At 45.0% G+C, this 27,969-nt stretch overlaps 3 protein-coding genes across 5 annotated transcripts; all 3 read left to right on the forward strand.

The window, feature by feature from the left end:
• The first annotated feature begins 561 nt into the window (after positions 1-561).
• On the forward strand, positions 562-3,633 carry gstr (glutathione S-transferase rho). Its single transcript, XM_048992506.1, has 6 exons — positions 562-863; positions 1,065-1,130; positions 1,511-1,616; positions 2,234-2,352; positions 2,438-2,526; positions 3,156-3,633. Exons 1-6 carry the CDS (start codon positions 696-698, stop codon positions 3,286-3,288), a joined length of 681 nt encoding a protein of 226 aa, XP_048848463.1. The 5' UTR covers positions 562-695; the 3' UTR covers positions 3,289-3,633.
• Positions 3,634-4,502: 869 nt separating this feature from the next.
• On the forward strand, positions 4,503-17,146 carry LOC125718599 (regulation of nuclear pre-mRNA domain-containing protein 1A-like). Of its 2 annotated transcripts, none has more exons than XM_048992488.1 (7): positions 4,503-4,835; positions 10,137-10,266; positions 10,414-10,520; positions 10,692-10,789; positions 10,884-11,010; positions 11,302-11,477; positions 15,841-17,146. In XM_048992488.1, exons 1-7 carry the CDS (start codon positions 4,685-4,687, stop codon positions 15,991-15,993), a joined length of 942 nt encoding a protein of 313 aa, XP_048848445.1. In that variant the 5' UTR covers positions 4,503-4,684; the 3' UTR covers positions 15,994-17,146. The 2 variants fall into 2 exon arrangements, with proteins under 2 accessions (XP_048848445.1, XP_048848447.1); XM_048992490.1 differs by lacking the exon at positions 15,841-17,146 and adding an exon at positions 12,716-12,814.
• Positions 17,147-17,561: 415 nt separating this feature from the next.
• On the forward strand, positions 17,562-27,115 carry LOC125718595 (uncharacterized). Of its 2 annotated transcripts, XM_048992480.1 has the most exons (13): positions 17,562-17,689; positions 18,000-18,060; positions 18,195-18,263; positions 20,541-20,565; positions 22,444-22,530; positions 22,977-23,110; positions 23,293-23,409; positions 23,543-23,591; positions 23,790-24,613; positions 24,736-24,792; positions 25,008-25,109; positions 25,512-25,998; positions 26,221-27,115. In XM_048992480.1, the coding sequence occupies exons 2-13, from the start codon at positions 18,007-18,009 to the stop codon at positions 26,529-26,531; spliced, it is 2,316 nt and encodes a 771-aa protein (XP_048848437.1). In that variant the 5' UTR covers positions 17,562-17,689; positions 18,000-18,006; the 3' UTR covers positions 26,532-27,115. The 2 variants fall into 2 exon arrangements, with proteins under 2 accessions (XP_048848437.1, XP_048848438.1); XM_048992481.1 differs by lacking the exons at positions 17,562-17,689; positions 20,541-20,565 and having other exon boundaries at positions 17,999-18,060; positions 22,444-23,110.
• The last annotated feature ends 854 nt before the right edge of the window (positions 27,116-27,969 follow it).

The following is a 27,969-nucleotide window of genomic DNA, read 5'->3' on the forward strand; positions in this document are numbered from 1 at the left end:
AACATAATTATATGATTGAAGATGATTCTAATAAAGTTTTTTTTAATAGGGCGGCAATACCGGTATGATGACCGATATATCGTGAATCTCTACTTGTTTGTTCCATCATTATAGAATCAATAACCCTATGTAATGCAAAATATTATTATTATTATTATTATTATTGTTGTTATTATTATTATTAAGAAGAATAATGATGATGAGAGAAATATAGTGCACGCGATTCCTGAGCGAAAATCACGATCTTGATTCTGAGTGGGGGGGGGAAATCATATTTTACCCAGAATCGTGCAGCCATGCATCCTCTTTTTAGGTTGCTGTTGTGGGCATAAAAACATATAATATTATAATAACAAGTCTAAATGCCAAAGGTACGCACAGTGCACTGCAGGGTGTAGTCCAAGTAACCAGATAAGTAACTCAGATAAGTCACCAACATTTTTCTATGTAATCCGGAGGGTGACGGAGGGTCTATCTTCAGTCTGAAGATGGCGCTGTCCACCACCTTGCTTCCTTTATCTAACCCCGTACTTCTCCAATGGTATTCTGAGTTCATTTGGGGGTGGCGTCTTCGCGTACCAGAGAGTCACTTGACCTGACGTTGTGCGCTTTGCGGTGCCTTTTTTTCTACCTGACCGACGGTCGTTGATCGGTTTCCTCCGTTTTTTTTGCTTAAAATAAGTTCGTTTAGAGTAATGGCGCAAGATATGCTTTTGTTCTGGGGCTCCGGCTCCCCTCCGTGTTGGAAAATCATGATCGCCTTGGAGGAAAAAAACCTTCAGGGCTATCATAACAAACTGTTGTCTTTTGAGAAAAAGGATCACAAATCCAAGGAAGTTATGGATATAAATCCTCGGGGGCAGGTAAAATACATCTCCCCTTATGATCGCGGTTTGTCACACGGCATAGCGTTGTTTAGGGAACCCAAAATGGAACTAATATCCGTGATTTGACGTGCACGTAGACTTTTTGTTTGCGGCGGTTAATTCCAGTTTTAATGTTTTGTGAACAACTTTCGGTTAAAAAAATTGAGTCATGCGTGCATGTTTTTTCTTTTCTTATAGCTGCCTACTTTCAAGCATGGAAACAACGTAATAAATGAGTCCTATGGAGCCTGCTTGTACCTGGAGGTAATGTGATCGGGCCCGATGTAATTTCATCCAAAAATATATATTTTTTAAGTGCCTTAGGGTTCTGGAATCATTTATGAGTCTTATGACAGCCACGCGATATCTGTCCTTTCAGTAGCTGCTGCTAGAACAAATCGTCAGTGGATTTGATCGGGAAGAAAGAAATTGTCTTCTAACTCATGCGTTTAAACATGCTAACTACGCACAAGTCGTTGTATTTGTGCGCACAGCTGTCTATGGACTGCCTACGGGGTTAACCGCAGCATTTAAATAACTTAAAATGCAACTTAACGTCATTGTGTTTTACGTTTTGCTTACTTGTTTTTGTGCTGTGGTCCCGTCGCCTGTTTTCACTTGTGGCTCTACCTCATCCCCCACAGGGCCAGTTCAAGTCCCAGGGCACACAGCTTATTCCCGACATCCCGTCGGAACAGGCTCTGGTATACCAGCGCATGTTTGAAGGGCAGACGCTGCAGCAGAAACAGTGTATGACTAACGTGTGTGTGTGTGTTTGCCTGAGCTCCTCTGGGGGGGGGAGGGGGGGTTTGTGAGCAAGAACACCTGATACCCTGCAGTCTTTCATTTGGCGATAATGAGCCCTGCTTCCCCAAGCCATTATTGTTGCCTGCTCCCTAGATAACTATCACCATCTTTTGATACTCAAAATGAAGGCTACAAGTGAAATGGAGGATGTTCGCATTGTGAATGGCAGGTGTTTATCACTGTTTCACCTCCCGTCAAGGAGAAATGACCTACTACAATGGGATTCTGCTGAATCCTTATTAAGAGGAGACATTCAAGTTGTTGTTTTTGTTGTTGTGGAGGTTATTGCAGCATAACTCATTCAATATTTACCTCTTTGAGGCCCTGTAGACCATTAATGCTCACTTATTGCTGTGATAAAAAGAGGACAGGACTTTTAAAATCTGGGCACCTTAGGGCCGAGAAAATGTCAGAATGGTCTGGCTAAGATAGAAATAGTGCTTCTCCGTGGTAGATGCTGAGCTGCGAGCCTCATTCTAGCCACACAGAAGCGGTTAACTGGCTCATGGCGGTAGATTGAAGGAAAGTTGGCCTGGAAATGACATATTGCCTCACCACAGCCGACGTTATCTACTACACCTGGCGCGTCCCCGAGGCAGAGAGGCATGACTCCGCAGTGAAGCGGAACAAGGAAGCACTAACGGCCGAGCTTCAGCTGTGGGAGGGGTACTTCAGCAAGGTGGGGGATCCTTTCTGTGTTTTATTGCAGGTCTGTAGTAGTCTGGGAATAGAAACACGCAACTGACAGACGTGTCTGCTTGCAGCCGCAGGCCGGTCCATACCTTGCCGGAAAGGCCTTCACGATGGCTGACGTCGTCTGCTTCCCTGTCATCGCCTACGGATTCCGGTTTGGGTGAGTCCTGCTAGGCATGCACATATTAGGGGAGAAAGTGGGTAGGAAATGTTTGTTTTGGAAGTAGCCCAAAAGAAAAACAGGTTAAGTTGTTGGGGGTTAGTATGCGGCTCAGCAGATTAGGAGGCTGTGCCTGTAAGCAGAAGGTTGTTGGTTCAAATACCGTGGTTGGCAGAGTGATATCACTGCCAAAATGTTACTGATATCTTATTATTAGCTGGCTAGGTGAACACTGCTTCAGTTCCAAAACCTCACTTCATGCCCCCCCAGCCATTCCATTTTTTAGTTCAATTCCAAAACCAGATTGATTCATTAACCATTTAATTAATTGATTAATTGAATTGGTTAAATAACAGTATGAGGCATTGATCAGCCAACAAGGTTGGGTAGTGGTCAAGTCAAAATGTACATGGGTGTTTTGGATGGTTGCTGCAAATGTCTGTCTGACTTTAGCAGAGGTTTAGAAATAGCTAAGCTGACACACTTGGACAGATGTTGGTTCAAAACTATGATTTCACATGAAATTAATTTAAGCACAACTTCCTTTGACTGCCTAAGACTTCTGCAGAGGACTGTAAGTCTTCCCTTTGCAGAGATGGTGTGATCTTCAGAAATGTGTTCCGTTACAGGCTGTCCCAGGAGAAGTACCCCAAGCTTGGGGAGTACTACACCCTGGTGAAGGAACGTCCCAGCGTTGCAGCCAGCTGGCCACCTCACTGGCTGGAGAATCCCCAGGGCATGGATACCCTTAAAGATGTCTGACCCTAACCCTAACACTGAAGGATTGAAGATGGACAACCACAGTTGTCTGTAGTCTCATCTGGGTCTATTTTCTTTGCTTTTTATATTTAGATGTGCAGCCAAACTTAAACCACAATGAAACCTGCAGTGTATTATGAATAGAGCTTAGACATTCCCCCAGAGTTCTACAATGTTTTGTGAAAAAACGTTAACATGTTTACAGCAGTTTTGTAGCACTTCTGATCTCTTCGTTTAACTGCTAATTTCTGGATACACCTTTTTTCAAAACAAATATGTAGCAAAATGAAGCACTTCTGATATCCAAGTTAAATCCTTCTAAATAAAACCAAATGTAGAAATTGCAAATGTTTCTCTTTCTTTGCAGTTCACCAGATAAAAAATTCAATGGAGACACAAAAAACACCTGCATACAATGGGAAGAATGATTATAATTAGTTATGAAGCTGAGTACGTGTATTGCATAATGTCATAGCAAGCTTTGTGGCTTATATGAACAATGGTTAACCCTTGTATGAAGTTTTTGTCTTTGAAGTATACATTTTCTCAAGAATATATTCAACCTGTCGTTCATTTCACATGTAAAATTAAGTTTCTGTTTTGAGTTGGGGAGACGTTTTAGGATCAGAAGATTGAGGGGAAAACTCACTTTTTCTCACAAACACAAATTCATAAATTGTTCTATAGGAATAAACGCTGGTAAACATGACTCTTTTTAATTCTTCGGGATAAGTGCTCAGAGCATAATCATGCATGTAATACCTTGAGTCAATTACATTTCATAATGTGAAATTATATGAGGTTGTGCTGAAAGGAGTACTGAATTACTTTATCCGGTGCACGGATGTTTGTGTTCCAATGGCTAGATTTAATTACCAATACAAAAGTTTTGGATTATAGAAGTGCGGAAATAATTGAAAATGTATTTATAGAGTGACATTAAAAACCATCGGTAGCGGGTCAAAATCGAAAATCGTTGACAAGGCATAAATCCGCCATTCCTGTTGCGTATAATGGGCGTATGTATTAGTGACAGGCTTAAGTGGAGGAGGTATTAGGTGTAAAAACGCTGTAAATGCGAAGCGTTATTAACGCATTGTTTATAATTATAGCTATAATCGTATAGCCTTTGGTTTAACATTAAATCCCGCCTTATTCGCTACGGACCAATGAAATCGTAAAGCTGCCCACGAGGTGGCCAATAAAGGCGCGATTTATCTAACTTCCGGGATCACCGACGTTAGGGGGGCTTAGCGTTTGCTGCAGCGTTTTCGAAACGGCCGAAGCGAGGAAGTGCGGGAGGAGTGGGGCAAAACACGCTGGCCGTTCCCGTGAAGAGCAGGCTTTAGGAGAACATACCCCCTCCCTGACAGAGGGCTTACGGGACTGGAGCTAAAACATGTCTGCGTTTTCCGAGGCGGCTTTAGAAAAGAAGCTGTCGGAGCTGAGCAATTCTCAGCAAAGCGTCCAGACACTGTCGTTATGGCTAATCCACCACCGAAAACACTCGAAAACCATCGTAACGGTTTGGTACAACGAGCTGAAAAAAGGTATGGGTCCGGCTGGGGCGATCGCGAACTCGGCCGAGGTGCGCCGGCGGCCGTCGCGTCGCGTAGTACAGCGCGTCGCTGTGTTATTGTTTTTGCTTAGCGGATACATTGGTGCCAAACTAGCAAGCGAGCTTCCGTATCATCCATGTTTTATCCCTCCCTCCGCTCCCCGTGTTCGCGAATCGAAGTTTGTTTTGCACCCTTTACGACAAACATGGCGATCAATGGGGGCACACCAGGGTGCCGAACAAGTTGAGCATTTCTTTTTATCAGGAGGATGGACATTCCAAGAACTAGGCGCTATGTGTGGTCATAGTTTGGTATATGAATGGTGTGTGTATATATGGTGATCGCATTGGAAGTTTTTCGCAAATTGCGTGCATATTTCCCGAGATCGCATGACTTCCCAGGTGACCCGAGATGTGCCATCGGCTCTCTGGGTTTAATTCCCGAAAGCTGCTGTTCTGGATGCACCTCATGCAGATTTTACGCGGCAAGGGGAAACCGGTAGCGGCCCCACCGGAGTGCATCTTTTCTCTATCCAGTGACCTGAAAAGCGTTTAGAAAATCTCCCGTCTGCTTCAGACGTCCACATAACGTACGTTTGCTGACTTAAGATGGCTACGCTAATTCGTGCTGACTGACCATGCTTTGTGTCACTGTCTGATCAGTATTGCAGACTGAAGTGAAGGTCTGCAGATGCTTAGACCTTTTCAGGTTGATTTGTTTCTGAGCTTACGCTAGTTTAAGACTGCATAAAAGTGGCGCGGAATGGTCAGGGTTTACCTGAGTGTCATATCTTCAGGCCTGAAGATCAGCAACACCCAATTACATCGACCATACTACTGGCCCAAGTGGAACCATTTCAGGGTGTTACCAAGGGCTTATCTGCTGTGTTACTTGGTCATATTCTCATAAATCCTTAGGTATAAAGCAGTAGTAGTCATCGGATTGAGTTTATATTTTTTTTGTGTTGATTTGGAAGTGATCAATGAACATTACCTAATCTGTTTCCGCCAACCACCTTTGAGAAACTGGGACTGGTCCTCCTTTGCATCTATATAGACCATCTAAAGATGATGAAACGCAACCCTGAGCTATGCATGCAGCATATATCTGAGTTGCATGTACGTTTGGGCTGTCCCAAGTGTGGCGTTAAGTTGTGTGGGAACTTTCCAGGTGTGTGTGGGAGAGATACTGGCTCCCGGCCAGGTGTGTGTGACACAGATAGCGATTTCAGTAGGTTAGCCTGAGCGTCAGTGTTTGTAACGTGAAGTTTTAAAAGGAATGTTGAAGTAGGATTGGCTTATCTGTCCCATTCATCCATCCATCCATCCATCTATCTCCCAAACTGCTTATCCTTCTGGGCTGGGGGGGGGGGGGTGTCCTGAGCCTATCCCGGAAGCTATGGGCACAAGGCAGGGAACAACCCAGGACAGGGGGCCAACCCATCACGCTTATCGGTCCTTTCTCCACCCAAATCGTATAAACGTGAGGACCCGCTTATCAGTGTGGTGCAGAGCCTCAAATGAAACTCCCTGGTATGTCATGGGCTACCCGACTGCTGAAAAAGGAGGGTGCCCACACACTGGCGAGATGGCCCCACATCTCGCCATTCTCTGCGTGTATCCATGGTGTCCACCGTCTCCATGGAGAGTGAGCAGGCAGGACATGGGAATAAGGCATCTGACTGACTAAATGTTACGCCAGAGGCAGCCGGCTGATCCCCTCATTAGGTTTGCTTAATTTTAGAACGAGGCATGTCTGTTGGCTATAATATTGCCAAATGGTACTTAATGATGTAGATGTGTAGTGAGGTGGCGATACCAGGCACTGCATGTACCTTCAGTTCTGTCTTATTTTTTTAAGCATTCATCAGAAACGTTGCATAATGATGGTTGTGCCAAATGGATTTGCCACGACTCTTTAGCAGTGCTGTGAAGATGAAGACACTGGACAGAGGAATGAACCCCTCATCTAATTTTGGCCTTTTCCTCACTTGCATCCTACAGTGTGAAACGTTACCCTGTGCAGTGGTTAAATGCCTAGGTAGGTAGGTTCTCGACTGACCGCAAACTGTAAGAGTCGACTGTCTGGGAAACAGTACTTAGTAACTGCGATAGCGAGGACTGAAAGGGGGATACTGGAGGCAATATTCCAATTTCAGCTGAACTCTTTATGGGGGGGGGGGGGGGAGCTAAGTAATTAGAAGAGAATGTGTGTACAAACACACTGACCTAGAGCATCCATCCATTTTCCAAACCGCTTATCCTACTGGGTCGCGGGGGGTCCGGAGCCTATCCCGGAAGCAATGGGCACGAGGCAGGGAACAACCCAGGATGGGGGGCCAGCCCATCACAGGGCACACTCACACACCAGTCACTCACACATGCACACCTACGGGCAATTTAGCAACTCCAATTAGCCTCAGCATGTCTTTGGACTGTGGGGGGGGGGAACCGGAGTACCCCGAGGAAACCCCACGACGACATGGGGAGAACATGCAAAGTCCACACACGTGACCCAGGCGGAGACTCGAACCTGGGTCCCAGAGGTGTGAGGCAACAGTGCTAACCACTGCACCACCATGCCGCCTCCTGACCTAGAGCAGTTCTTTTTTAATTACTTTTAGAACGCTAACCAGTCACTTTTTGAATATAAATGATCCTTTTAAATCCATTTGTTGCTTTTTCTTGTGCTTTCATCCAAAAGTGTTCACAGTAGTGTATGTCCTGCTTAAAGCAACGCAGAACCCGATATTGGACCTGGACACTTTCTGTTTGTCTTACAGCAGAAACGTGTGGGATGCCGGATCCTATTTATGGGTTTACAGTTGCATTCACATCCTAAATGCCTTTAAATTGGTTACAGTGAAGCTGTAAGGTCCAAACATCCGAAGCTTGTTGAAAATGCTGAAGTACTTGAAAAGCGTCCTGTTGGCTTCCTATAGTTTCCTCCTCTTTTGTAGGGTTAAATTGTCTGTCAAACCTGCTGTTTTTAGAGGGACAGTGATGCTTTTGAATTGTCTTGGTGGTTCAGTGTTAAATATGGGTGTTCAGTATCTCTTATTGTTCTTTGTCTAGAAACGTGTGCAGCATCATGTCATCAACACTTGTTTCTTTCTGCCCTGGGCTGCTGCCGTCTCCTGTTGGCTGGCTTGTGATGTCACCATCGACTCCCTGCCCCTATAATTCTGTTGTAAAATGTAATTGGGGACACTTTTTTTTTTTTTGTGTGTTTCATCTCTTCTTGTATAGCCCATGATTACGGGAATGACATCTTCTGAAATTATTGTGTTCCTTCGCAATATGGATCTTCCTAAAAGATTATAGGCTGGCTTTTTATTTTGGGTGCTTTTCCAGCACACTAAGTACCATACATGTGGTACTTCCCCCTTTTTCTGTTGAGTACCGGTACCAAAAGTGCCAAACCAGCTGGGGTACTTTTTTGGTACTTTGGGGTGGGACTTGCAAATGTGTGTTGTCAAACTTGAAACTTAACCCCCCTGTGCTATAATGTCCATACAGTATAAGCGAATTGGGGGGGGGGGGGGGAAAGCCAGGTCTCATCCCAGCTATCATGGTCCTTGCGGTGTGAGCACTGCACTTGCAGTACGTGCAGCGTTGGTATAAATATCTCATCTCCCAGCCCTGTAATATACTAGTCATTTTCCTAATTCGGTACAAATACCCTGCCTCATATTGTGATGTCCCAAAGTGGTGGTATCAGTTTTTAACGTCAGTGGAAAACTAATGCAAAATAGCACTGTGTCTTTGGCACTTTGGTGTAGTGGAAAATCACCTTTTTTGTGCATACTTGATTTGTTTTGTAGATGTGTTTTGTAACGGAAGTAGTAACCTTCAGTGCAGGACTTGCAAAAAAACATAACAAACAATGTCAACTGAGGGCACCCCCCCCCCCCCCCCCCAAGAGAATGTACCAGGGGGAATCACACCCCTTTCCCATTTTGCCCAAGGTGGGCTGCAGCCCTGGCCAAACACGGCATGAACGGATTCATCTTCTGTTCACCCAAAACCTGAAGGCAGTGTACTCCTAAACATTCATGAAGGGGAGAGGTGTGTGTGTGTGTGTGTGTGTGCGCACGCACATGCTTGCTTTTTATGCTGGTATGTACATTGTCAAAGGGTTAGGGTTAGATTCTCAGTCTTTCTTTGGCCCACACTGAATGGGTATAGGGGTTAAATGGGAACCCCGGAGGACAGATGGGCTGTTTTCGCAGACTTAAAGTTCCTCTGTTCCACTATGATCCCTCTGCTACCTTTTTGTGTGATTTGGTTTCTTTCCCGCTGGGAGATCTTTGTGCTGTAGTAGGTGGGGTTCAGCATTTCGCTTCTCCCTCCTGAGATCCAGGTAACTTCAGAAGTGTGAGTTGGATCTGAAGCAGGACTTCAATGCTCATGTGTCTGAATCACGGCTGCATCAGTCTCCTGGGTCTCATTCTTTAATTTAGGGACTGACTGAATATCAGGTTAATGGCTCATTCCCCCCCACCCAATTTTATTTCATGCCCATCTCGGACTTGGCACCATAGACAAAATAGCAAATACAATGTTTAAGGCAAAACAAAAAAAATGGGAAGGGGGGGGGGCACCCACAGAAATGGTACAATACCAGTCACCTACTGAAAATCCATCCCCCCCCCCAACACAAACCTTGAGGGCTTTGGGTTGTGTAGCAGTAGTTGGTGATCATGGTAGGAGATGGGAGCGCTGTGACAGATGACCTGCTCTCGACAATCCCCTCCCCTAAACCTATAGAGCAAGTTTGACCGGAAACTCCTTCCAGACTATTGGAGAAACATTCCAGGTGGCTGCATCTAGAAGTTGACAAAGTATGGCCATGATTCTTCAGCGCTGTCATGAATTTTGGGTTATTTTGAAGAGTCAAATTTGAGAACATTCTAAGACGTTGACCATCTGTCCTTTTTGTATATGCACTACTTTGCCTAGAAATCTTTTACTGAAAGATGAATAACAGACAAATGTATCATAAGAAGATTCTTTGTTATTTACATATTGCATTTATAAACGTTCCTTTTGAGGAAAAACACCTGTAACAGCAAGTGTCAAATTTTTACTGGTACTATATCTCTTCAGGTAGAGGTTTATGGTGTCTTCTAAAAGTGTGCCAATCATACAAAATGATTATGAGCAAGACACACACAGCTCTGTTGGAGTGAGTGAGCTGGAGAATGGTGCCACCCTTTCAGATTGTTAGTCTAGCGAGTGATGCTTGGCGTCCTCCCAGCACCTCATTCTTACCATGGCCTTGTGTCTGCAGCTAAAGTGTCACGCAAGTTGACCTTCCTGTACCTGGCCAACGACGTCATCCAAAACAGCAAGCGGAAAGGACCGGAGTTCACGCAGGACTTCGCCCCAGTCATCATCGACGCTTTTAAGCACGTCTCCAAGTAAGCCCTTGTTGGCGGTAGACTCGTCCTTCATGAGCTTACTCCGTGTCCCAATTTCACAGGCCGGCCACCGCTTGCCGGCAAAAAATAGTGATCCAAAAAAAGGGGTGGTTGGCTTAATTCTGTTGGCTTTGTCTGTCTTCCCAGCGAGGGTGAGGAGAGCTGTAAGAAGCACTTGGACAGAGTGTTGTCCATCTGGCAGGAGAGGGCAGTGTATGAAGCTGACCTTCTGGAGCAGCTCAGCCAGGTCCTGCGTGAGTGCCGACCGCACGCCGTGCCGTCTTCAGGACCCGGGGACCATAGTACATATTAACAAGCCCATTGATGTCTCTGCACCCTTCTGACCTTAAACACTGATCTAAATGGGGGGGAAATTCTCTGCTAATGGAGTTATGACTGTTAATGCAGTTTCCCTCGTCTTGTAGATTGTGACCGGAAACCCCGGAAGCGGCCGTACGAGGAGATCAAGCTGGACGACGACGACGACTTTCCCTGCCAGAGCTCCCCCGCCGAGCCTCCGCAGGTGCGCCCCCCCCGCCGAATCTTCTCTACGCCGGCAGTGTCACTGGTCCTTTTTCCTTTCTAAACCCCTTGCTGGATCCCCCCCCCCCCCCCAGACGGCGGAGCTGATCCGAGCGCTTCAGGAGCTGGAGAATGCGGCATCGGGGGACTCCACACTGCGCCAACGCATCTCCTCGCTGCCACCGGAGGTGCAGGACACAACACTGCTGCACAGGATCACTGGTATGCTCGCACCTCCTGCATCAAACCATTTGGCCTCATGCAGTGGTGGGTGTGGCGTGTGGCTCATTAGGACTCTGTGCCCACGACTGGAAGGTTGCTGGTTCAGATCCCAGAGTAACTTTCGCCATTGGGCCCTTGATCAAAGCCCTTGGCACCCAACTACTCCATGGACTAGCTGACCCTACTTTCCCAGTTGTGTGTGGCTTTAGATAACGGTGCTTGTTAAATAGTGTTCTCAGCCAATCAGATTTGTTGCTGTCTCTCTCTCTCGCCCATCTCCACGCACCATAGACAGAGAGTCGGGGGAGCGCCTGTCCAGGCTGGTGGAGGAGGCGTGTCTGTTGTTGGCTGACTACAGCGGGCGGCTTGCCGCGGAGATCGACGACCGGCGGCAGCTCACACGCACACTCGCCCTCTTCCTGCAGAGTCAGAGGAACGGTCTGGCCCAGAACGAACAGAAGCTGGAAGTGCGTAGATGTTTTTAAAGCCTTTTGCACCCCTGTCTTCTGCTGCCCTCTTGTCTTGTGTGCCACTTCCCTTTCAGCGCTGGAGGTACATTACGCTGCAAGTCGCTCGTTTTGTTTCATTTCTGATCTAGGATGCATGAGAGGCAGCTTTTTGATTTGGCTAAAAGCAGATCTGTTCAGCATCCAGTAGGATTTTTGTAATTTTATTTGGAGCCAGATCGTGTTCCAACAAGTACATGCATGAAGAGGCTGGGGAATTGCATTGTGGGTTTATGGTAATTATGATGGGCTTTTGGGTATTATGGGCAGACTTTGTCAGGAAACCTTGTAAGGCTCTCAGTGAATGACCCCAGGTTAGAAAGTTAAGCATGAGTCAATTTAGAGGATTTTAATCATCCCCAACAGATGCCTGTAATCTTCAGGATAGTAATGCCAGGGTCCAAGGTCTCTGGCTGCCCTGCCCTTCCCTGGACGTGTTAATTTTGTACTCATTTCTCACTCTTGTTAGTGATTGAAACTCTCTCTCAACATTAAAATGAATGTTAGCAGTGGCTTCTGGTAACATCCTGCAGCCACGGTCATGACGTCTGCAGCCGGAGGGACCTTAAGGTCGACGGTTAGCAAGCTTGGGGAAAACCGTTAATCATGGGCCAGTTTGCAGGGTTATGATTAAACGCCCGAAATGTTGGGGAAGCAGGAATAAGGCTCCTGTAATAGATTGTCAATCTTTTATTTAATGGGCATGAAGAGGCCTTTTCTTGGTGGCTGCCCTTTTATACAAACTGGCGTCTTTGTGGACCTGCGTTTTATACATGACATTTAGGGGGATACAAGTACAATGTGGGCTTAAGACTGAATAGAGTTGCAATGTGGGAGTTGCAAGCCTCAGACTTGGTGCTGATTGGTTACTGAATCTTCACCTCAGATTCAGTAACCAATCAGCACCGAGTCTGTCTGGGAGTTGGAGTCTCACTTGTGCTGATTGGCTGTAGGATTGGGGAGTGAACTGGTGATCATTGATTCTAAATATTGTGAGAGGTAAGTTACCCTCGGTGAACTTTGAATGGGACCTTTAGCCTTCCTGATAATCAGCCACGCTGCCTATTTGGAATATAGTGTTTTGTCTCTGGAGTGGCATGACGATGCCGCCTGTCAGATGGGGAAAGTCTCTAAGCGGGTGGATCGTGGTTTATGATTCCCGTCGTTTGAGCTCGAGTGATTAACTCTGCGCTGTTTAGCTCTTTGTCTACAGGTACTGAACTGGATCGTGCCTTCTGGAGTCATCAGTACTGGTTCCTCCTGTAATAAAGAAGGGAAAATAAAGGAAACAACTTGTATCTGTGGGTGTGGTATTATTTGACCCCTTTCTGCATGTTCCTGCCTTTTCTGCAAGTGAATGGTGACGTGTGGCAATGCAGGGCTCTAGCAGAGCCAGAATGCAATTGTGCAAAAAGATAAAACATCCCACCTGTTTTGGGGTTTGGTGGTTTTCTTCTGCTGTAAAACGTGAAAACAGACAGGGAAGCCTTTTGGGGTTTGATCTTCGTCAGTGTGTTTGAAACACGCCTTTTCAGTAACGTTAATTTCACCATGGTTTTTCGGTTTTGTTTTGGGTGGGTGTGCAACATGTTCACATTCTGTAGGAATCTTGTAACGGGTCAGTTGCCTGTTCCACTTTAGATAGTGAAACTGAGAAATGAGAGGTGGGGTGTACTTCGACAGGCGTAAGGTTCCTTCCATCTACATGCGCACACACATACTTTCCATATACATTCAAGGAATTGTGGGAAAACCAAAGGAATTTAGTGTTTCATAGGACTGCTTATATCCTTATGACAGCTTTTTATATTAAATCTACTGCAGTATTGCAGTTGATTTCTGGTCCAAAATGGCAGCCTGCTGCTTTTTTTTATGGAACCTGGTCGTGTTAAGTGGCCTTATTTGGCCAGGAACATGATCCTTAACATTCGTACAATTTATAGATTACTACACAATGTATAGGGGTGAGTGTGGGGGGGGGGGGGGCGCTTGGAAGGCAAATCCATCTCGTGGTGCTACTGCTCTACAAAACTTCAGCTTAATCCTCCCAAAATTAGCCCCCCCCGATACTTCAGGGACCTCTGCCACACTAAGAAATATCTATTGTCCATTTGTAGACGAATCATGTTTCTCGGGATTTGTTTTGGGGGGGGGGGGTGGGCTGAATTAAAATTTGAACCAAATTTAAATTTGGTTTTGCAATTTAATCCGAAGGGGGTCTAGATACGCAAGTGACACAAGGGACTTCAGCCTTTTATTTGACAGTCATGTTTAAAGCTACAGTCAGCAAATTGTCAGGATTTAAACAGGCTCTGCCCTCAATGTAAAATGGGGAGGGGGGGGGGTGATGCAGCTTGCATTGTCCTTGTAGCGTGAGCTGAGAGCCTTTGGGGGCTGTATGTTTAGCATGGTAGAGACTTCACAGCATTTTATTAATTTCTTCCTCTGATAACCGATTCTAGATACTGTGAGAGGTTTCATTTGAGGTCTGGTGCCCTGGTTCCATTTCTGTGAAAACGGCTCGATTCACGTAGCGCAGTGCTTCTCAAACTCAGTCCTCGGACCCCACTGCCCTGCTTGTTTCCCAGCTATCCCTGCCCTACACACTGCTGATTGACTGAACACACCTGATCCAGGTAATCAGAAGCTGAAAGACAGCTGGGACTTGTGTGTGTGTGTGTGTGTGTGGGGCAGGGATAGCAGGAAAACAAGCAGGGCAGTGGGGCCCGAGGACCGGGTTTGAGAAGCACTGACTTAGCAGATTTCTACCTTAATAATAAGTGGTGTCCTTTCTTATTGGGCTGGGGGGGGGGGTGGTGATAAATCTTCAAGTCAGTCGTTCTGTTTCTCAGTGAGGGAGGATTAATCTTCATGAAACTGAAAACCCGCTCTCAATGGTTCCGGTATATATTCATTTAAAATTATGAGTCTTGTGTCATTTTAAACCATATCAATCTTCAGTTTAGCTTCTGCCTCCATGGCCATTCCAGCCCTTTTGCACCACGGTGCTCAGTACTCACAAAGTGCAATTAATCACTGACACTGAAGTAAAGGGTTTCAGCAGATGAGGGCATTTGAGTAGAGGACCTGGCAAAATGTTTTACTTTTTGCGACGGGATACTTAACTTTAGTAACATACCCCCATGCTCAGGATTAGTGTTTCTCAGCCCAGTCCTCGGGGACCCCCACCCACTCCACATTTTCACTCTGTCCCTTCTCCCTGCCAGATAGTCCACGTTTTTGCTCTGACTGTCTGAAGTTCGGAAACACTGTTCTACATAGTACAGGACCTTTTCCACTCCTACTAGAGCCCTTGGTATAACTTCTCATCCACAAGGGGGCAGTAGTAAAGCCCAATACTCTTTGGGAGTGCTAAGAAGGATATACATTATTGTTTGCAATAATTGTTAGTCTTTCTCTCATATATAAAATGTAATGGAAAAAATGTTCTTACGATACCTTTTATTTTATATCTTCTTATGGACCTGGTAGCAGTCAGTAACTGACTACAATGCTAGACTTGGACAACACAAAATTAAAAAGCTTTATGTTAAGTGAGACAAAGTAGGTCAATATGTAAACCCAGCTAAACAATCCAAACATGAATCTTGGTGTTACTTTGACAGTAGTTCACTAAAAACTGGTCAGAGCTCTGACTACCAGGTGACAATCCATTGCAAGACTGATTATTTCTAATTTCTATAATGACAACCAGAACTGATACAGGGGCCTTTGTACTTTTTTCTCCTCTGATTTTTGGACTTCAGGGTCTGTTCTTCCTTAATAGAAATGGGAAATACTTATATAAATGAACTGAGTTAAACATGCTTGGCCTAAAGCTAAACTGGACAGTCACACTTAGCTCTTGATTCTTCAAGTTGATTCTTCTGGTCTATAGCGTGGTCTCAGTATCTTCAGTTCTGGAATATGAAGCAGTGTTGGCTCTTTTTATTCCTTTATCCTCTTGATCAAGGAGGCTATTCAGGCTTCAGTTTTGTCTTGGTCACAAGACCAAACTAATCGAACTCTGCAAAAAGATGAAAAGCTTATTCTTAGTTTTTGCAGTTCATGGAATCCACAATGCTATTCACTGTGCATTTCCTTTAGCTCGGAATCCCACTGTGCAAATCTTAAATTCTCTTATAAACAGAATTTTTACAGTATAAAAACAAGTGTATGATTCCTGTACAAATACTGTTCTTTGTAAATAATGTGAATATTTAGTTTGCTGGTTTCTGGAGGGTGTAGAGCGATCTGGATTAAGACGGCTCACAACAATGAGGTGTGATGTGAGACAGCGTGCCTTCTGTCGCCTGTCTTTCAGGAGTACAAGCACAAGCTGGCCCGCGTATCCCAGGTGCGAAAGGAGCTGCGATCCCGACTTGGCGGCCTACCCGACCTCTCCCTGCTGCCCAGTGTGACAGGGGGCCACGTCCACCTGCCCTCGTCCGAAGGCCTCTACACCACCTCTGACTGACATGCCTTCCATCTCTCTTCTCTGCCCCCACCCCTCTCCAAAACAAACCCTGTACACATCCCAATGAGAGATATCAGTCCATTTCACGAGTATCACGCTTCTGAGCTTCTACCCATCTTCTGCAGCAACCCTCTGCTCCCAGCCTGTCCTGACATGCAGGTCTCCCACACTGAGCATGCTGTCTTTTTTACATGCTGTCTTCAGGCCCCTCCTCCCTACATCTCCACTTCACTATCCTAACACTGGTCAAAAAGACATTGTTGTGACATTTATTTTTGTATCTCTAGTGAATTTAGATTATGGAACAGAAATAGGAATTGTATATTAAGTCGTTCTAATTAATGAATTGTGCAGTACAGTATGTCATATATTCAACTGCAGTATTTTATTACAATTATGATCTTTATGTTGCTCTGCCAATGCTTCTGTCTCTGATTCATCACTGCACAATTTCAGGTTCTCATTCTTGTCTTGTGCGCATCACTTTTTAGTAAAGAAATGTGTCGAAATGAACAATCTCATAAACCACATGGGACATTTCTGAAGTGGAACGGCGTATTTCATATTTTAATCAGGATAAAAGCAGGAGAGTGGAATTTTATGAAATCCAGCGTTCATTTTGTGCAAGGAAGGTTTTAGTTTTTGAACTTAAAAAATGCTGTGCTTGTGTATATATTATTTATGCTACTGTCTTTTAACTACATTACCCAGGATGCTTGTAGGGTCCGTTTTCCTATACATCAGATGGAATTAAACGCGGTTCTTTATGAATTACTGTTAATGGAGCTTTATCTGTTTACAAATTGTTTGTATCAATCATATGATCACTGACTATTACACAGAAGGACAGGATTGTCCCAAATAACATCACATCCCTCCATTACACTAGCCCATGCCCAGGTGATAATTTAAACCTCCCCCCCTAGGTATGATTTGTGTGCACATGTACTGTATTTTTTTCTCTTACATTTGTGAACTGAGGGTATTTTGCTGTCGGTGACGGCCATGCCTTTTAAGTCAGTGGAAGGAACAAGGTTATATGTAAATCCATACCTGCTAATTTATTTCATTGATTTGTTAGTATAAATTTAGTGTGGTATGTTACAAAATGTTCTATTGTCAGAGCAAAATAAATTGAAGTTAAAGTGGTTTACATTGGATCTTTAAATTTTTATTTATCATTATTTGATGTGTTGCTTTTAAAGGTCAATAAAACTTTGAGAATATTGTCCTCATTCTTCTAAAACAGAAAGCAGTCTGACGATGAAAAAATAACCTCACAGTAGTGCTACTACGGACTATTAATTCTCTATGGAACTTGGACATTATTTTCATTAACATGATATATATATTAATGCAGGGCCTCTCCCAGAAATTATTAATTCAGGATTCCAAACCATCACACGTACAATTCATAATAAATATTAAATCTACACAAATTCAGTGTCAGAAAACTCAATAGCAGAATGCAGAAGATTACTTGTTTATATGAAATATTAAAAGGATACTGATAACCTTGTTTAACGTCGCAGTCATAACGTCACTAACGATACCGGAAGTACGTCACAAACACATCCTGGTACTTTGTGGCCGGAAGTGTGGAGCTATGTTACGGCGTTTATATTGTAGAATTTTTTATGATTTTCGCTATATATAACATTGTGCTTAATAAATCTTAACAGCATATAATTCCCTGGTAAGACGTACTGCCAGTGCTATAACTAAAACGATAGTAAAGTACATAAGAATCTTTTCATTCGAAGATCCGTACAAGTGCAGCTAGTTAGCAAACACCGTTAAATAGCTGGCTTTTATACAGCAGATAAGCTTTACAAAATAATATTATATAGTGTTTGTCAGGTGACGGATTAACACTGTGTTGCGTAAACGGAAATATTTCTATATTTCACATATTTTTCCAGTTTCTCGTAGTTAGCTTGCATGTTATTTTTGAATTTAACAATACCCGATGCGAACTCGCCTTAACACTAGTTTTTCCTGCACAGAAAGAGCATGGAGGGCTCTAGTTACGACGACAGTGATGACATTACCTTTATTTTATGCGAAGTAAGTGTATCTGAAATTTAGCGCCGTGATTTTTTTTTTAAATCTCGTGTGATAGTTGTCTGTCAACCATGCGTCCTTAACACTAGCCAGCTGTGAGCTATCAATTGAAATGTAACATGTACATATATTTTCAGGTATGTAATGCTAAAATTAGAGGAGAAACGCAGTACAAGATACATCTGACTGAGAATCAGCACCTAAAGGTAAGTGGGAGTATGTAGGTACTTTATTAATCTATGAATCAAATAGAGTTTTGTTCATTTTTGTTTAATTCGATATCATGGTTGAATGGCAGCTATAAACAAAATGTGATACGGGATCAGCTATCAGCAATCTTATAGGCGATATCTTCACTGATCCTCTACACATAAAACAGTAGAAGACCACATGGATAAGTATGATTGACTAATTTTGATTTAGCAAAATCATGCCATGGACAAGGTCTTTTTCTCTTTAAAGGAAACACGCTGAAATGATGATAAACCACTTGTGGCTGTAAAGTCTAAGCACCAAATGGCAGTGGTGTCCTACAATGGTTCATTTTGTATTTGCACGTGAAGTCTGGCTGTCTCAGGAGACTGGGTCAGGTGACTGGGTCAGGTGACAGGCTGCTTTGATCCAATCCACATGTTCTGTCTCTATTCATTCCATATACCTTGCTATGGACTGGCATCCCATTCAGGGTGTGGCCCCTGTATTATGTTCTGTGCTGCCTGGCCTGGAATAAGCTCCAAGCTCCATGCAAACCCAGCCTGCAGAATTGGTTAGAAGGTGGATGTACGGTTCCATACTAACATCTGCCTTTCTTTCCCTCACGTTGCTAGTAAACTGATTCTAATGCCTGCACTGGATTCCTTCACTTGCATAATGTCCTGCTACATTGTGAACCATTAGATTCCTTATTTTTGCAAACTTCATTCCCAGAGTAAAATCCTCTTTCCTTCCTCCCCATGTCCAGTTCTGCTGCTATGTCAGTCTCGTAACAATCCAGAAAAAAAATCTCTGTACTTTGGGGGGGTCCTGAATTTCATTCACTAAATAAGTTCCATCATTTGATTCCGGTTTCATCCATGTGAGTAACAATCGTAAGTGCACCTTAATGGGATGTTTTTGTAAATGTAAACAAGGCCATACCGATTAGATGTCACTTTGCTCTGCAGTTAGACAATCAGCCTTTTTCTGGTAGATCCTTCATGGTCACTTGTTCTTCCTTATTTCCAGCCCCAAGCTTCATGCTCATTATTTGCACTTGGCTCTGTGAGCAGCAGGTCATCTTCCAAGCATTGCAGATGCTGCGTACTGTCTGGAACACCCATCGTTTCAGCTACACGTTCGTTCCACCTGACTTTTCCTCACAAACCTTAAGGATTATCTTCTCCGTTCGGTCCACTGATTTAGTGACTGTTCTTGTCGTCTTCTGCAGTAGAAGCCGTCTTTCACAATGTGCCATTGAATGAAGCGATTCAATACACCAGCAATGGAACAGACTCTGTACGTCTCCCTGTTATCATCCTAATATCCTTGGTTTCCAGGGATAACCTTGAATACCTTCTGAGAATAGATGCAGCAGTATCCCCTTTGAACTCTATCTTCTAATCCCTACTGAATCTTTTGTTTTTTGCATACTCTTTCTTCATCTGACTTAGTGAGCCTCATGTAGCTGAGTGCCATGACTTAGGTATCATATCATATAAAATGATACCAGCTTCTGTTTAAGTCACAAAGGTATAGTGCTGCTTCTGTCCGGCTGAGTCTTTTTGACCCTGTGATTTTGGCACAGCGGACTTCACAGCTGCAGGCTTTGTGAAAGTCTCAAGCCGTGGACCCTTAAAGAGAAAATCTCTTTTTATTGTTTTGGATAAAGTTGCTTGGCTTCAGCATACTGTAAGATGCTTGCTTAACTGAACCATAATGATGTCACCTGAGATGATCCAACGTACGGCTTTCCATGCCATAGAAGAGCAAGATGGAAACTCAGGTGTTGCATGACGTGGAGCCGCAAATCTCCTTCCTAGTCAAATTATCGCCAGACTCCTGACAAGCTAACCGACTAAGTGACTGTTTTCAGATCTGTCTTTGCACAGCCATCTCTATAATGTAAATGTCAAGAAACGATTTCTGGGCATTGAAAGTAAGCTTTCCTGGCACACAGCACATGTATTAAACGACAGGCAGCTCATTGGTGTTTAGATCCAATGATGGATTTGTGGAGTATGCAGTGTGTTTGCCATTTGAAATGAAAGTGTGCACATCTCTGTCTGTCACAGTGAGAGACGGCACAGAACCGTAAGGTGTGTGGTGAATGTGTGAGATTCACAGACGTGCGACGGTTAATCCCTGGCAAAGGCTGCTCTCTCTCACGGAACTCCATCATGTAGTGCTGTGTCCGTAAGGCCTTTTGCAAGCTGAAATCTCTCCCCTTGCATATTGCTGACTCTGTGTGCCTGTTTTCTCGGCTGCTCCACCCAAACGCCCCACAGAAAGAGGATGCACTGATCGCCCGCGGTAAGTGTCAGCGTGCGTTCCCCGTACATGTGCACCCCGCCGTGTTTGTCTCACACCTGTAGTTAACCTGCCATGTATTTGCAGGTTATATGTGTACAGCTTCTTGCAGGCGTGGTACAGTCTCACAGACCAGTTCTGCTTTAAATTGTTACACATACTTTTCTCAGATGGGCTGATATGTCTGTGTGCCGTATCCATGGTTTTTGTTTCTCTGTTAATATTTCCTGGAGTAAGTATTCCAGCAGTTCGACTAATAAATATTTTCCCTGCAAAGAAATATGAGTTAAGTTTGCAGCTGATTAGAGGGGTGGAACCGTTATCTCATCGACCGGACCGGATGTTTTACAATTTCATCACCCTTCTGTTTGCCCCTTATTGTTCATCAGAAGCTCTGGCCCATGATCTTTGTCTATACACTCAGGATGGAGCCAGTCACCTAGCAACAACACATGGCCTTTCTACACAGAGATGCTGTTAGGGTAACAGAGAATTTTGTCTTCCCACATACATTGTGCGTATAGGCGGCTTTTAGCTTCACGTTTTTCTTATATTTCTGAGAGACCAACTTTCCTCTGCTTAATTGGACAAGCATCGGCCTCACAGTAACTGGGCACCTCTTCACAAAACCCTGGAGGGGCTCTGCTGTTGTACCCTTGAAAAACATGGCTACACATGAATTGCTGCAGAAACACCAGAGGAAGAAACATATAAAATGTGCTGAAATGGTTGTTTTTATTGGAGTTATAAATTAAAGGAAGTCCCATAATGAAAGCAGAAACCCTGAATCACACTGTGCCTGAGGTCTGGCTACAAACTCAAGCCTAAGAACTGAGACATTGGGAAGATGCCAGAACTGATGGATCTTTCCATCTTCACGGTATACAGGTGAGGTCGAGCTTAAAGCTCTGAAGCTTTCGGATTTTTAGGCTGCCCTGCTCAGGGCGCCTCCAGCATCACTAGTGAGGGTGTCATAAGGTCGGGCAGCTCTCTGTCTCCGATTCATGGCCTCCACTAGCCGTCTGGTACCACAAACAGCAGCTGACGGTATTTTTCTGATTTCACCTGGGAGAGGATCCCTCGAGCGAATCGGCATCCGCTTCAGACCCGATCAGCCTCTGGTTCAAAAGCGTCAAGCAGAGCTTCCATCTTGTCACCACGGTTCAGTTCAGCTGCAGAGTTTTGGCTGCAGAAATGGAGGCTCAGCACATTCGCTCTGTAGTTGGCTGCCAGATCGGACAGAATTTCGTACCCATTTCCATCCAAAGGAATGGCAACATCGCTGGTAACAGACGAAGAAATATGGAACGTCGAAATCTCAAGTGAAGAATTACAGTTCAGTTATGAGCTCAGTTGGCCTGTAGTGCCTGATTTGTGCCTGAACATTTCAGCATCTTTGGAAACTGACTGGAAATATAAAGCCCCTCATTTACCTGTGTTAGGGTTTGAAAGAGATTTTTGTGTGCTTGTAAATTTTTTTTATACTTTGAAATATTTTCGCCCCTCCCACTTGTGCTTTTAAATCATGGCTATAAATCCTCTGTTCCTGATCAATTCAGTAAAGTGCACTAGGCTGAGATTTTTATTGTAGCTGCTCGGTCTGCTTTCACTAACGTTACCACTATAATACCGGCCCATGCATACAAAGTTGAGAATTTTTTATTTTTTTTTGATTTGAGTAATATTTTAATGGAGAAATAAAATGCATTTTGCCCAATGGTACAAAATAAGCTCTGTCGTAATTCCTAAAGTGAACATTCAAGCACAACTAATTTTCTTCATTTTCTGACAGTAAGTAAGACCTTGTGCGTTAGACCGGGGATGTGTAGGGCAGCTCTGAATGCAGTGATCCCTGGCATTTATCAGATTTGACTGTCGCAGGGCTCTTTAGAAGAGAGAAGCCCCTACCAAAATGGAGCAGTATATGCCAGTACATTGACTACTTGCAGCTGGATGAGCCCATAATTGGTAAGAAATGCTGTCCGTTTTTCTTGGGTGTTGATTGACTTGCGTGAGCCTCAGCTCAAATAGCAGCTGGAGAGAAAGCAAGGGAGATGCTCTCGAATCCACAGCTACGGTATACTTGCATGTTATTGGCTTGTTTAGAAAGGACTGCAGTAGTAGCCTTTACCACAACCTGCTCTAGATCAGGGGTCTCCAACTCAGGCCCTGCAGAGCTACTATCCAGTAGGTTTTCTGTCCTACCTGGCTTCTGATGAGCCACACCTGCTCTCAGTTGGAGACCCCTGATATAAAGAGTTTATTCAAATAACCCGGAGTTGGAGACCCCTTGTTCTAGATTAAACCACGACTCCAAAAAAGTAACATTGGCAACAATGCAGCTGGTTTGACTGATTTGGGACTCTGTCATTCCTGCACTGATGTAAATACCATGTTTCCTGCTTTTCTTAAAGGTCTGCAGCACCTGGTGGAGGTGGACAGCAGCGGTCCCGGGCTCAGGTACCTGTGCCGGCTCTGTTTCACAGAGGCGGACCTTCCCGGTATCACCAACCACATCCTGAGCCGGAAGCACCGGCAGAAGTACCTGGTGAGGTCACCTTTGTGCCCGTGTCTGGGGTCCTTGAAGTGGGAGCCTGGGTTTTCCTTCTGGGTGCATTTCAAATGGGAAGCTGTCTCTGAGATGCGACTGCTGACTGCGTGCATCACTGTGAAGCGTGCCAGGCTCTCCAGCCGTGCTTGTAATGAGGGTAACTGTGGACTTGCCCTCAGGTGACCAATCGGCCCGACTTGGTGACATGGAATGTTAACAATGTGAATCAGCTGGGGAAGTTGGTGCGGGCCAAGGCTGAAGTGGTAGAACGTCAAGATGGCCGTGGTGTTCCCCAGGTATATGGATGTACGCCGCCCACATCACTGTGCATCTCACCGGAGGGCTAAACATGTGCGACTGTCTTATTAAATAAATTGTGTCAGATACTACAGTCAGTGACGTATTCAGATGGTTTCTTTTAACTTTCAGGAAAGGAAGAGAAAAAGAGAGGTGAAGCCACATCTTGGCACTTTCAAAGGTGAGCATCTCCAGGACCTTGTGTTTGTTGCTTAGAAAATGCTGCTCTAGATTTAAATCTGGGCATCCAGCTTGTCGAATAACCCCCTACTCCAGGTCTTTTGACGTGCGTTTCGTGGTACATCAGCTTCAATGAGATTCCAGTCACCGTCATTGTTTTTGTGCATAAATACAAAGTGTATTGCTGCTTCACCCATAGTTACCCTGAAGGAGACCCATGGTGGAATGGAAGACCAGCAGGATTACAACAAAGCCCGCCAGAACCAAGCCATGGGTGGATTCAGTCGCTGGGAGGCGAGGAGGGAGATGACAGGTTCGGGCAGGGAATTCACCGAAAAGGACCGTTACGGACAGCGGTACGGAAGAGGAAACTCGTATGGGAGGGGCTACCATGAGGAAGACCGTGGCGAGCAGCGTTACCGGGACGATGGTTCTTATGATGAAGAGTACCCATACAAGGGCCCTTATGAGCAACGGTATCCGGATGCTGAGCCTTATAGAGAAGCCTGTGCTGGGGGAAGCCAGTTTCGGCAAGAACATTTGGATGAGGAGTCTTATGAGGAAGATTCCTGGCAGGAAAGGCAGGAGGAATGGGGTCACCATGACGATGTGGACAGACGCAGGCAGAGGTTCCTGGACTCTTCGGAGGAGAGGAAGCGAGAGAGGCTGGTGCATCTTCTGCGTGACTGTGCACAGAAATCTCAACACACCGACCTCCCTGAGGGGCACGCTGGGGGTCGTGGGAACAGGGCAGAGCTTTCAGAGGGACCTGATCGAGGGTTCGGTTACAGCAGAAGGGGTGAGAGGAGACTGCCGTTTGATGGAAAGCAAGTGAGGAAGCCTGCGATGTATAACAGGGATGATGGCATGAGAAGCACCCAGTTTGATGGACCACAGTATGACAGAGGTGAGAGATCAAGCTTCCACAGAGAACTTCCTTACAGAGACGACGACCGACTGTCTAGAGAAGACAACAACCTTCCTAGAAAGAGGATGAGACCAGATGCTGGTTCGCAGAAGCAGGTACTTTGAATGTTTTGAGGGCGGAGATCTAGCCACTTAAATCATAAAGTCAGTTTTAACCTTAGAAGTAGATGATAGAATAGCATGGTGGTAAAAATGGTTAAATTGTATTTCCTTTCCAGGTGGATTGCAGAAGGGCTGAGCAGCAGAATGTTAAACAAAATATTTTGGATGTGCTGGTAAGGTCAATGGTGCCTCATCTTTTTGGGCAAACATTACGTTGTGAATTCCTGCTTGTGTATAATTTCTTTTGAGCACTTTAGTGATACGATACATCAGAATTGATAGTTTTTCAGGTACAATGAGGCTGTCGACTTTACTTACACTCTGAATTTTTAGTCTAAACCTTGATGGGTCTAATAAAAGGTTTTGCCCTTTTTCAAAATAATTCTAGAACAACATTGAAATTGAGACCATGGATGAAGCCAACTCCTTCCAGGACAAGCTGTGTAACCTTGTGGAGGAGTTTCAAGCAAACAAATCTGAGAAGGCTATGGTAAGACTACTGACCCGTATGTTATGGAATTGAGGCTCAGAGAGTATTTCAATATTTAAAGAAAGCTCATACTGAAATGAAATATAGCTGTTGAGAGGGGACCCAGGGGCAGACAGAGGAGGTGCTGGTGAGATCATGTGTTTTGGCTGGCCTGGCATCGCCTAGGTATTCCCCTGGAGGAGGTGGCTGAGGAGAGGGAGTTCTGGGCATCCCTGTTTAGACTGCTGCCTGCCCCCCCCCCCCCCCAGGGTGGAGAGAGAGAGAGAGAGAGAGAGAGAGAGAGATGGAAGGGTTATTCCTCCAATCATTGGGCTATTTGGCATATTTGCTTCAAACGTGAGAATTTAATTTAAATTCATTTAAAATTTCTGGTTTTATATATATTTTTTTTTTGTATTACAGTCCAACAAGAAGGAGCCCATGTTTTCCAAAGACTACAATCATATGAGCACTGACCAAGAAGAGCACAGAGGCAGTATGGAGTGGAGAGAGTCTTGGCAAAGCTGCCCGCCAGGCGACCACATGCGTCCACGGGACGCCTACCTTCAGAACCCCAGAGATGGCTGTCAGGATGACCCACAAGATCACTATCATCCTGACGTCAGAGATAACCATGACGGTTACCATGAACGGCCTAATAGTCGCGGCCGTCGCAGGGGAAATTCACTGGAGCATTTCGAATATAATTCACAGGAGCCGTTGGAAGGGGATTTCCAAGACTCTGCAGGTGGGTACAGAGATTCAAGAGAGACAAGAAATTTTTATGGGGGCCCCCCCAGAACATTCGAAGACCGCTATGACAGACGTGCCAAGGAAGAGCAGCTGACAGACAGACGTCAATCCAATGATTGCCTGGAATCGACAGCGGCGCAGCAAGATCACCATAAGGGTGAGTACTGGATGTCGAGTACTGACCTTGGACCATGATCTGAAGCACTAAGTGCTGCATTAGACAAGGTCCAACAATTAACCCGTGTCTAGTTATTTCTGGTTGTCCCGTGCTGATAAAAAAACTTGCATTTTACAAACCTATTGTACATATTAGCTAATTTATCAAAATGGAAAACCCATGAAAGTCAGATATTCCAACTAAAATGACCTGTTTCTTTAGGAGGTTTCAGACATGTGGCTCGCAGTTCCAGAGAGCAGAGACCCGGCAGGCCGCCTTACCCGCGATCCGAAGCCCCCCCTGGAGACACTTGGTCGCCCTCTGAGAGACCGGAGAGGTCCTTCTACCCCCGCAGCGGCACTCCTGGTGAGGGGCGCGGTCACAGACGTCGTGGCTCGCCCTGCTACCCCGAGCAGCCTGGATACAGGCCGAGGCGAGGCCACGGGTCGCCCACAGATCCCCCACCCTCCTCCAGCCTTAACAAAATCACATCCACCCTCCTGCAGCTCGTGGCACGTAAAGGGTCATTTTAGAGCGGTTAGGGGACCTAGACTGTCTGGTCAGCGGCTGAACTGTAACCTATAATTTCCTATCCTTTATAGTATGTAATTTTACTTTAATAGTAGTTGTAATTTTAACACCTATTAAACTTGATAATTAAGGTGTGTGTTGAGCAGGGAAATCTGCAACCTCTGTTGTATTTGGACCCGGCAGGACTGGAATTGGAAAGCTTTTCCTTATACTCTGGTGTAATGTCTGGACAATATAATGATATAAAAAAATTAGATAATGTCCAAAACCCTGTTTTTCTCCCTCGGGGATATAATGGTCATCAAGGAGGTCGTGAAGTCAGATAGTAAACATCGGGCCTTTGGGTATTAACAGAACAGCTTTACTGGCCTGGAATTGTGACCCATTTACAGGTGCATGAATGAGTGTGACCTTTGTGTTTCGTTCCCTGCTGAAAGGTACCTCACTTATACCATCCAAATGGGCGAAATGTAAAACTAGTCTGTCTATATTCACTGGTTATAAAATGATGACGCAGCGGCTTGGAATCTTGGAAATGTGCCATCTTGTCGGAGAGTTACTTAATATTAAAATGCGTATCTAATAATGTACGGTATGTGACTGATATGGAGTGCAAGACTCGCTGATATTGACCTATAGAACAAGGAATTAAACCCGGAGTTTCAGTAATATTTTACTACGGCCATAGAGTAACTATACCCCCCACCGCAGATGCGAGTCAGGCTACTGCATGGAAGCTTAGTGTTTTCACAAAGCCCAGAATGATTTGGAAAGAGTCCAGGACCTCACCCGAAGCACCTCCCGGGTTTCTGCACCGTCCCGTGCATGATGTGCTTGTAGGTGAAGTAGCGGTCCTCCCCGCCGTGGTCAGTCACCAGGCGGCCTGGCAAAGCCCCGGAACGGAGTAGCCTGCGTCAACTGCTCCTGTAACGAAGTGGCGACATGCTTAGTGAGGTGTTTGCTTACTCTTCCCGTGAGTACGTCGCTCACTCACCCCGTGTCTGTGCTCGGGTACACGGCTGCCGCAATTGATACACGCCGAAGAATGACACTTTGCTCACTCTTGTGTAACACGTTTAATTTCTGGGTTTCACCTATTCGGGTGTGGAAGTAGAATTTATATCAGGATCGCGCTCATCCTTGCATACGCTCACGTATTGACGACCGCTACTGGCGTCAGCTACTGATCCTTCAGTGTACTGCCCAGACCTCCCCCTTACCAAAATGTATGTAGGCGAAATAACAAAATAATTGCGTTATTTTATTGTGACCTCAGCTTTAAACTGGGGGGGGGAGGGGTTAATGTTTTCCTTTGCTCATCCAACACCCAGTGCTATACAATGACAGCTAGAGGCAGCTATTAGCAGTGACCCTTTCCAGAAGATTCCAGGCATATAGTCAATCACATACACCGGGGAAAGTACAATTCGGGGGGAAAAA

The sequence above is a fragment of the Brienomyrus brachyistius genome, chromosome 23 (genome assembly GCF_023856365.1).
Source record: "Brienomyrus brachyistius isolate T26 chromosome 23, BBRACH_0.4, whole genome shotgun sequence".
Lineage (NCBI taxonomy): Eukaryota > Metazoa > Chordata > Actinopteri > Osteoglossiformes > Mormyridae > Brienomyrus > Brienomyrus brachyistius.

Excerpts from the sequence above, each read along its gene's own strand:
- LOC125718599 (XM_048992488.1), top strand. The coding sequence starts at position 4,685 with ATGTCTGCGTTTTCCGAGGCGGCTTTAGAAAAGAAGCTGTCGGAGCTG. Across the intron at positions 10,267-10,413 it reads GCTTTTAAGCACGTCTCCAA|CGAGGGTGAGGAGAGCTGTA; the intron begins GTAAGCCCTTGT and ends CTGTCTTCCCAG. Across the intron at positions 11,478-15,840 it reads AGAACGAACAGAAGCTGGAA|GAGTACAAGCACAAGCTGGC; the intron begins GTGCGTAGATGT and ends CCTGTCTTTCAG.
- gstr (XM_048992506.1), top strand. The coding sequence starts at position 696 with ATGGCGCAAGATATGCTTTTGTTCTGGGGCTCCGGCTCCCCTCCGTGT. Across the intron at positions 1,131-1,510 it reads GAGCCTGCTTGTACCTGGAG|GGCCAGTTCAAGTCCCAGGG; the intron begins GTAATGTGATCG and ends CATCCCCCACAG. Across the intron at positions 2,527-3,155 it reads GCCTACGGATTCCGGTTTGG|GCTGTCCCAGGAGAAGTACC; the intron begins GTGAGTCCTGCT and ends GTTCCGTTACAG.
- LOC125718595 (XM_048992480.1), top strand. The coding sequence starts at position 18,007 with ATGGAGGGCTCTAGTTACGACGACAGTGATGACATTACCTTTATTTTA. Across the intron at positions 20,566-22,443 it reads GGATGCACTGATCGCCCGCG|GGCTCTTTAGAAGAGAGAAG; the intron begins GTAAGTGTCAGC and ends TGACTGTCGCAG. Across the intron at positions 24,793-25,007 it reads AAAATATTTTGGATGTGCTG|AACAACATTGAAATTGAGAC; the intron begins GTAAGGTCAATG and ends AAATAATTCTAG.